At 37.2% G+C, this 8,804-nt stretch overlaps 3 protein-coding genes across 3 annotated transcripts in view; 1 reads left to right on the top strand and 2 right to left on the bottom strand.

Moving 5' to 3' along the window:
* Positions 1-3,852, bottom strand: part of LOC118420015 — a 14,397-nt gene extending 10,545 nt beyond the window's left edge. Inside the window, exons 1-8 of the mRNA XM_035826720.1 lie at positions 3,671-3,852; positions 2,960-3,034; positions 2,509-2,560; positions 1,997-2,196; positions 1,512-1,594; positions 1,083-1,169; positions 578-682; positions 195-275 (exon numbers count right to left, since the gene is read on the bottom strand). Of these exons, the coding sequence (XP_035682613.1) occupies positions 195-275; positions 578-682; positions 1,083-1,169; positions 1,512-1,594; positions 1,997-2,196; positions 2,509-2,560; positions 2,960-3,034; positions 3,671-3,779 (792 nt within the window). The 5' untranslated portion in view covers positions 3,780-3,852. The remainder of the gene's footprint in view (positions 1-194; positions 276-577; positions 683-1,082; positions 1,170-1,511; positions 1,595-1,996; positions 2,197-2,508; positions 2,561-2,959; positions 3,035-3,670) is intronic.
* A 373-nt stretch (positions 3,853-4,225) lies between these two features.
* LOC118418807 (cytochrome c oxidase assembly factor 5-like) lies at positions 4,226-5,421 on the top strand. Its single transcript, XM_035824855.1, has 3 exons — positions 4,226-4,461; positions 4,646-4,744; positions 4,992-5,421. Exons 1-3 carry the CDS (start codon positions 4,354-4,356, stop codon positions 5,031-5,033), a joined length of 249 nt encoding a protein of 82 aa, XP_035680748.1. The 5' UTR covers positions 4,226-4,353; the 3' UTR covers positions 5,034-5,421.
* Positions 5,422-8,530: 3,109 nt separating this feature from the next.
* The window catches only part of LOC118420014 (short coiled-coil protein B-like), a 1,848-nt gene continuing 1,574 nt past the window's right edge, over positions 8,531-8,804 (bottom strand). The window contains exon 5 of the mRNA XM_035826719.1: positions 8,531-8,719. Within this exon, the coding sequence (XP_035682612.1) occupies positions 8,531-8,719 (189 nt within the window). The remainder of the gene's footprint in view (positions 8,720-8,804) is intronic.

Genomic DNA, 8,804 nt, shown 5'->3' with positions numbered 1-8,804 from the left:
TATAGAATAGAGTATAATACATTGTTCATGTAGTACCTCATCTCGATGCACAGGAGCACCCAAAGAAAAAAAATTAGGCGCACAGTTGCAAATTTGGGTGCATAAAAGTGCTCTGACAATGTATGTCACTTTCTATTGACATAACAAGGCACCGCACAGACATTGCATCAGCTCCAACCCAGTTGTTGACTTGCCTGGGTGTCAAAGACGTTGACCACATGGAGTCCATACTGGTGCCACAGGGCATCAGACACGTTCCTACAGTCATGCATCACCTACAACAACAACATAGTGTCACATAAAATGAGCTAGTCTTTCTTAGTCTTACATGCTTGTAAGTTTGGTTGCAATATAGAAAAAAAGACAATGAAGTATCAGGACATATACTAGTACATGATGTGGCGCATACTTGCTCTATCAATATGCAGATGCATAAAATACTACCAAATTGTAAAGTAATTGTAAACCACAACAAGATTTGTTTTTTTAGTTGTAACAACACATTCAACATGACATATTGTGGAACTTCACCATACTTGTCCCGAATCCTTTTACATTGGAGAGAATGTAAACTCACCTTTAAGATGTTTTCATCCTGAATGACCTGTCCCAAGCCTGCGTCGAAACACAGAGCTCCCAATGTCAGAACATCAAACAAGAAAATGTTGTTCCTTGTTGCCACCTAGAAAACAACATAAAGAAACACATGATTTTAGGCTAATTTGTTACATCTAGGATTTCAGACAAAATGAAACAATAACACTAATAAACTTTTAGGGCGTGAACAAAGTCATGCTTAGTGATAAGCTTTCTGCCCAGGATTTCATTTTTATGTGTTCCTCTTGCTAATTTTCTCCTTTTTTTCTACAATATCAGAGAACGTAGAAAATATGTTAGAAACTACAACACTTCAAAATTTCCTGCCATTGGACATTTTTAGATCTACCTAGTCTTTTATACCACAATTCTGAATTCTGTTAGTCTAGCTCACCAAATGTTGGTCCCATATTACATTGGTTGGTGTAAGTTACAAAACTGAACTGAGCTGTAGACCAAAGTATTTCCTTTTGACATGTACCTACCTGGACCCAGCATATCTTGCCCTTCCTGCCAATGTTGATGCCTTGCATGGCCAGTCCAATGATAGACTGCTGTCTGATGTGGTCAACCTGGGTACAGTTCAGCACAACTTGCCATCACATGTGTGCACACATTCACAAACCGGAATACATTTCACAGTACAGGGAGAATGCTAGTTAGCTAGTAGCTCATGAAGGTCATTCTGAAATGGTGCAAACAATATGTTTCTATAGTTCAAAGAGTTTAAACTTTGTTCCAACACAACAGAAAGACTCACTATAAATTTCTAATATAAATCATAATTACAGATAGAAAAATTTAATTGTTACCTTTCAAGCTAAATAGTACTATACTCTAAGTTATCATTTTCAAAATGGCATAGCCATAACATTTGTAACAGACACACATATTGTTAAAACCGATCCACTCACAGCCTGGTTGTACAGATCACCATGTGTGTCCACCACTGTGTGATTTCTGCCAGTACCAGAGGGGTCATCGATGTCATGGCAAACTACAGGCAATAGGACAAAATAAAAATTACTATTAAAGAGAAAAGCTGAACTGAACTGAACACTTGTCACAAAAAAACTTAAAGTCATTGATCAATTGACCAGTCCAGTAAACAGTGAAGTGCAAAACTTGCAATAAGTCAATGACAGAAGAACATTAAGTAGATACTCCTCTATCAACAAACCCTAGCCTGATTAAATCTCGTTTAAACGGTTATAGCAGCAAGCCGATTAAATCTTGCTTATAGCAGCCAGCCCGACATCCGGCCGGCCTCTAGGAGGGGCCAGTTATAGCCCTAGACAGCAGAGTTTGTGTCATAAAGACTAACAAAACCTTATCTAGAAAAATCATTCCATAAACAGCAATACATTTTATTGAAGAAAAACATTAACGATATTCTTACATCTGACAGATTTCTTCCCTCTCCCACTGTTCTGCCTCCTCCTGTTGTCCCTCCTCCTCAGGTTAGACTTCATGATGTCCACTATCCCATCTGACACGTACCCCCCTCCCCCGGCCCTGTCTGTCCCACCGCTGTGGTCTCTCAGCTGCTGAAGGTGCTTGGGATTTTCCTTTTTGGTCACGAGGGGCGGGCCACCATCTCTGTTATATCATGAACGACAACAACAATGAACAAAAATAACTTGGTGGAAATTGTTTTCTTTATAATGCTTTCATTATAATCATTCTGTATTTCTTAGTTCTCAGATTTTCCTTGTCAATATACATACAGTCGAAAATTGATTTTTAGAATTACAGTTGATCTTTGTTTTAGATCTCAATCAATACAGAGAACTTTCATGCTAAAAACACATTTGGCACACACCCTCCTCAGTCTTCCACATGAACAACCACACAGATAATCTGGTATTCTCTCATTCCTGGAAAATCTTGAATAATAAAGTTGTTGCTTACTCTGTGTTATTTTTGTCCATCTTCTCTTCCAGTTGCTCCTCCAGAATCTCCACTGAAGTAAACAGCAATGGTTATTCTCGCATAAAATTACGACAATAAAGTTTTGAACTGTAGAGATTAGTCACTGAAACTTCAAAATTCATTCAGTTAATTTCTGTTATGGAGCTTGAGTTATGTTATTCTGCAAGTAACTGACCACCAATATTTTTGTCACTTTTGAAACTTAAAAAACAAACATGATAAACATCTACAGTGTCACCAATACCTGAGGATATGCAAAATTTCATTTAAAAAAAGGTTCATTCACGACATCATATAACTGTTATGATATTTTGATATGAAATATTAAAAAGAATAAAATATACTGTTGTAAAATATTCATGGCTATTACCAACACTAGATGTCTAGATCTATTAATTTTGAAATTAACAAAGTGATGATTAAAACTTACAATGCTCCATTTCAGGCCCGTAGAAGTGATGCAGGCCTTTTAGCTGCTTCTTGTCTTCACCGACACTGCACTCAACTGTAGTCAACATGGACACAATAGTTTGATATACCGCTTACTGGCTCCTTGTTATGATAATGCAGAAGTGGCCAGGTGAGAAGTGGATGTGAAACAAATTAGCTTTCTTGTACAGTTGAAATGGAATGCTACATATACATGTACAACAAGGGTTTATCCACACATGGAAACAAGCAAATTGGCTCATGTAATATGAGTTTTTTCACCAGCCTTAATCTAATTAAGTAACTTGAAAACAGAGAGTCTTGTCAAATTACACTCATTGTGAAAATTATGAACTTTCCCTATATAATTTTTTCCCAGCAAGGAGGTTGAACAAATTATCTCCTTGATTCCCTGTGTTATAAGTGTCAACAAAGTAGCTTAGCCACAATTTGATCAGAAAGTTCGTACCACATTCCAAAGACAGCCAATGTACTTTGTAGTCACATATTCGGTACATGATGCTGGGTAATTGCCTCGAATAAAATCGTTTCAAATCATATCTTCATACCCTGCCCTTTTCAGTTGTGTAGTGGTCAGCCCCTAACAAAAATTTGCAACTCAAAGTGTCTCAACAACAACTTTCACTGAAGTTGAAAAGCACGCCTCTAAGGTTGGCTTTCGCCATCCAAACGGACCAAAAGAAGCACAAACCTTTCGTTAACGTAATCTTACTGCAGCTGACATCCAACGAGTGCACAACTCCACTGTAAATACCGTCATTTGTTGTGATTCGGATACTTTTCCCTGCGTAAGCTGCCATCCTCCGCTCCGGGAGTGTTCCACATGTGGTTCGAAAATAATTCCCGGGAGTGTTAATGCTTTCTGCAACGCTAAGAAACAAAAGTTTCTCTTAATGTTTACTTCACAAATTCAATTCAGTTATACACATAAATTTTGAACAAATGACAATACGTTTATGGTGACTGATTCGTCAAAATGAGAAAGCTTTAAAATTCCAGGGAACTGAGGCAAGTTTTGACTGAAAATATTCATGCTCTACATGTTGATGCTCTTGGCACAGTTTATTTGTTTTTATGGAACGTGGTGTTTTAGAGGGGTTATAAACACCTTTTATTCTCTTGTATCAAAGTATTATGATGAATGATTTGCAAACAATTTCTATTTTATTTGTTAAATATGTAGTGAATTTACGCTGACTGATTAAGATAATTAGATTTTAAGTTTTACTTATACCAAGATGTCCCTGTTTTTACAGTGGTATGATCCACAAATGTAGAGATGGCGGCGCCCGTGTTGTTTTGAACCGCGTTTCGTAATATTTCGCATCCATCGTACTTTCTGCTGAACTGTGCCTATCTTAAATCAAATAAATAATGCCCAAGTACTACGAGGCAGGTGAAGTTTTGGATGACAGCCGACCATGTGCCGGACTGAGGGCAGATTTGAAGCAGTGTCTCTCCGAAAGTGACTGTATGAACAAGGTGACTGTATGATGAAAATTATTTTCATGCATGATTCGAAACCATATCAAAAACCACTTTTGCAATTTCATTACTGCATACTGTCATGTCACTTTTGCAGCTTTGTATATGGCTGTTATTATTTCATTATTATCATCATATTACGTATGCATACTGATAGTGACAATTGTTCTTTGTTTTTCAGGAAGGGAAGTCTGCTAAAGATTGTCTTCAGGTGTCAAGTACACTGGACCAAAACTGTAGAGCCATTGCAAATACGTTCTTTCAGTGTAAAAGATCACTGGTAAGCCAGTTTGAACTCAGTATAATCATGAGTATATAGATGAGTGTAAAAATACTGTGTGTTTTCTGAAATAGTATCAATAGCATCGTGTTCCAAACAGTTTATTAAATCTAACGCATCACCAAGGTCTCAGTAGCTGATCTTATGCTGTATTTTATGGAGTATTGTCTAAAACTGATATCCTTTTGATCAGGTCAAACTGACAAACTGTATCCCAGTACATATGTTTTTATTTTCATCATTCCAGGTTGACAACAGGAACAGATTTCGAGGGAGAAAAGGCTACTGATTGTTTCGTGCACAAAGAAATTGCAAACAACCAACCAGACTCTAACTTGGAGTTCAGCGACTTCTTATCATCGCAAGCACCGCCTAACCATTTGTCTTCAGTTTCAACTACTGTAGTGGTAATTGGATTATACCATCAGATGCATATCTGTTAGCCTGATTCCTAGCGACCTGCCCTACAGTTTGTTGACAGCCCAGCCAGCGAGAGATTGTGTAAACACAGGCTACATGTGTGTGTGTGTTTGACTAGCCTGTAAAATATGCTATGGCGGTTATAACATGTTAGAGTTGACATGCTAGCAAGAAATATGACAGAAGTGACCAAGTGTTCTCAAATAAAGTCTTGATATGTATGCATTCTCAATTACTCATATCTTCATGTGAGAGAGGGTTTTTGGAAAAACCTGTCCAGTACTGTACGTATGCTTAAGGGGTTACTGACACTACAGGGGCCGGGTACGGACACTACAGGGGTACGGACACTACAGAGGATACAGACACTACTGGGGTACAGACACTACAGGGGTGTAACTTGTAAGGACACTACAAGGGTAAAGACACTGTTCTGGGGTACCGACACTACAGGGGGTGCAAACTCTTCAGAACGTTTTTAGACGCTTTTTGGGGTACAGACTTCTGGGTATGGACACTACAGGGGTTTGGTGGGAAAAATCGTGACCTTTCCTTTCATACGTTTTTGGTGGGAAGGCTGATCGAAAAAAGCGTATGAAAGAAAAAGGTCATGTTTTTTCCCACCTACCTCTGCTTGGAAAGTAATTAAATGGAGGTACACATGTACTAGTAACGTGTTTGAGCATTTTAAAGAATCCATCACAAATGTCAAAAAGAGTAGGCACTAGAAACAGAAAGGTAAAGATCGAAGAATGGTACCAGATGTCCTGCCACAGAACATAGAAATTATGACTGACCAAATTTGAAAACTATTGTTATAGACAGAGTCAGTATGAAGGAAGTTTTACTCACCGAAAAAAGGAGAAAGATTGCTGGAACTACTCAAAACACTAAGTTAGGGGAACTTGGCAAACAAGCCTCACTGTGAATGTGCTCTAAACAGATGCCTTATGCAACAGTAGGCTTTCTCTGAGTTCCATAGTCTAGACAAAGAGTCTGTTACAAATCATTATGTCAAAAACCAGAAACTTAAGCCTCAAGCTACTTCCCTGGTACTCTCTATATCTAGTATTCCCACTCATTTGAAACCACCCCCACACATTTCTAAGGCCTGTAACCAGACAAGTGTGAAGTGTGTCATGAGGTCCAGAGAGATAACTATCAGGGGATAAAAAGATCTCCTCTGAATATGAGGGGCAGAAATCCCATTAATCAAGTTGAAAAAGGAAACTGTGAAATGTAACCCCTATGAAACAAACTAGCACACAAGGCACTACTTGCTTGAACTTATTATTGCCTTTGCCAAGGTCAACATGTTTTTGAGAGGGTTTTCAGAAAACCTTGTCCAGTCCAGACGGGAATGGTTAAGAAAACCCTTACATGTTTCTTTAAAACCTTCACAATAGTTGATTCAATTCGTAAGCTATAGGCCCTTTTTTAAAATCAGTTATCCTCAGAAATAACTGGATAACGAATTTTTTTTTAGTTTTTGTGTCACACTACAAGTTGTCATTATTTCTGAGCATAAGTTTAAAAAAAATATTGTTTAGTTTACAACTTATACCCCAGTGCAGACCCTAGTTCCAGACTGGACAGGTTTTTTCCTTTCAATGTTTCATTATCTTTCTTGTCATGATGGAAAGGCAGTTTTTGAAACTGTAGGAATTGTTTTAGGATGCAATTACTACATGTATATGTGTTACTAATATAGTAATAAGTTGACAAATAACAATGCTGTTCACAATCTCATTGTAGCCTTTATTTCCTGAACAATAAAGATGACCAATCCCACAATAATGCTGGAACATTTACACCTTGATTCTTCTACTTCCTTGAATTGGATTTTTTTACTAACATCTTTCACATTCTACATACTAGCTTTATCATACCTTTATCAACTACCTGTAGACCATACATGGTATAAGCCAAACAAAATACACTTTGAATGAAAATTCCCCCAAATTGTGAAACCCACATTGAATTAATAAGAAAGAATGAGAAGAATCTTTTCAGTTTGAACAAAAAGTACAATTCTCCAAACAGTATAGTAACCTTTGTGATCACATTATGAAAAATACTATAACATTACAATGCAAATATAAAGTACTCCGATTGTAAAGCAACTTTTTACACATAAACAGTTTCTTTGAAACAATATAATACAAGCTGCCAGTGTCAAGTGACACCAATACATCCCACATTGCACAGTAAAAAGAACCAGCACCATAAGAGTTATACCGTTATACATATAATACAATAATTCATAACAGAATTAGTATGGTAGCCAACACCAATATGATTTCTAGAGGTCAAGGGAAAAAGGTTTCACTTTAACTTTTGTTGTAAAACTTTGCTGTGAAATATGTCATGCATACAAGCTTCTGTTCATATTATCTTAAATCAATATAACAGTAACAGTGCTTTTGAAATTTACTATAACACTGACTTTTGTGGAGTGATAGACAACTCTTAGCTACTATATTATGTTCAGAATGCGTAGGCTGAGCATTTGGTAGTAACTGTTCTTATGTATGCTACCACAAGTCAGATACTCCAAGAGTGCCTAAAGCACAAGTGACCAGAAAACATTAAGGATGCCTCAACAAATTTGTAATAAATATACATCACTTATATCAAATGTAAATTCCCATGTACTTCAAAGCATCATGCTTGTAATGATATGCTCAATGGATTCATGACATACACTGCAACAAAGTTAACAAGGAATTCCAGTCTTTACCAGGTGTACATACATGGTTATAGTTATCTAATCATTAAAATTACATTGATTAAAAGCAGTCCATGTTTGTTACACATTTAATTGTACTTACAATACACATACTTAAGTTACATCGTTTCTATACCAATACACAACACCAATATGGAATGAATGTTTGTTTGAGACAATTCTGAGATGTTAGGAATACCGGAAAGGTTGATTTTAAGGATGGGTGTGTAGAGAGTCACTTCTCTCCCTTCTTAGAACCCTTACCAGAAGACCTATTGGAAAGAATGCATACACTGTTAGTGTATTAGGCCAAACTTCTTCAAAATCACATGGATCACAACTATGTGTCAGGTGCTAGAAAGATGTAGTGGGTTTATCAATAGGTAAATGCCTCTTTATTCCAGCCACAATAGCTAACATGCTTGACATGCTTATTCTGTTGTCACAAGTTGAATTTGCAATTTGTAAAAGTTTCTGCAAATGCAACAGCTATTTTATTAACTTCCATTTTGTTCCCAATCAATTACGTTAATGACCAAGCCTAACATTTTCTAGTTTGCAAAATCAAAAGTTGTACATCGTACAACCTACACAAATGTGCAAATGGCACGAGGATATTTAAGCCCTGTTTAGCCTCCTTACTTTTTCTTGCTCTTGGGGGATGTTGTCTGGAAGACAGAGGAAGCTGACATGAGGTTCTCGATGTACTGCCCCAGCACCTGGTTCTCTGACTTCAGCTTCAGGTTTTCCTCCTTAACGGCATCCACTCTCTGAGACAAGTCTAAGGAACACACATTAACATTTGAGTAAGCTATCACACAGTCTGTGGATTATTGTTTTTGATAGAATAATCCACAGAAAAAATTTAGAAAAGGGAAAGCAACAATGGTTCAGGCGCCTGATGAAAAAGTC

Source organism: Branchiostoma floridae, chromosome 7 (assembly GCF_000003815.2).
Source record: "Branchiostoma floridae strain S238N-H82 chromosome 7, Bfl_VNyyK, whole genome shotgun sequence".
NCBI classification, from domain to species: domain Eukaryota; kingdom Metazoa; phylum Chordata; class Leptocardii; order Amphioxiformes; family Branchiostomatidae; genus Branchiostoma; species Branchiostoma floridae.
Note: the sequence above shows the minus strand (reverse complement) of the source record. Positions and strands in the feature narration are given on the sequence as shown.

What these genes read in the sequence shown, in the direction of transcription:
- LOC118418807 (XM_035824855.1), top strand. Translation starts at nt 4,354, where the DNA reads ATGCCCAAGTACTACGAGGCAGGTGAAGTTTTGGATGACAGCCGACCA. An exon ending in AAAGTGACTGTATGAACAAG is followed by an intron (nt 4,462 to 4,645) that starts GTGACTGTATGA and finishes TTTGTTTTTCAG; the next exon opens with GAAGGGAAGTCTGCTAAAGA. An exon ending in TTCAGTGTAAAAGATCACTG is followed by an intron (nt 4,745 to 4,991) that starts GTAAGCCAGTTT and finishes TCATCATTCCAG; the next exon opens with GTTGACAACAGGAACAGATT.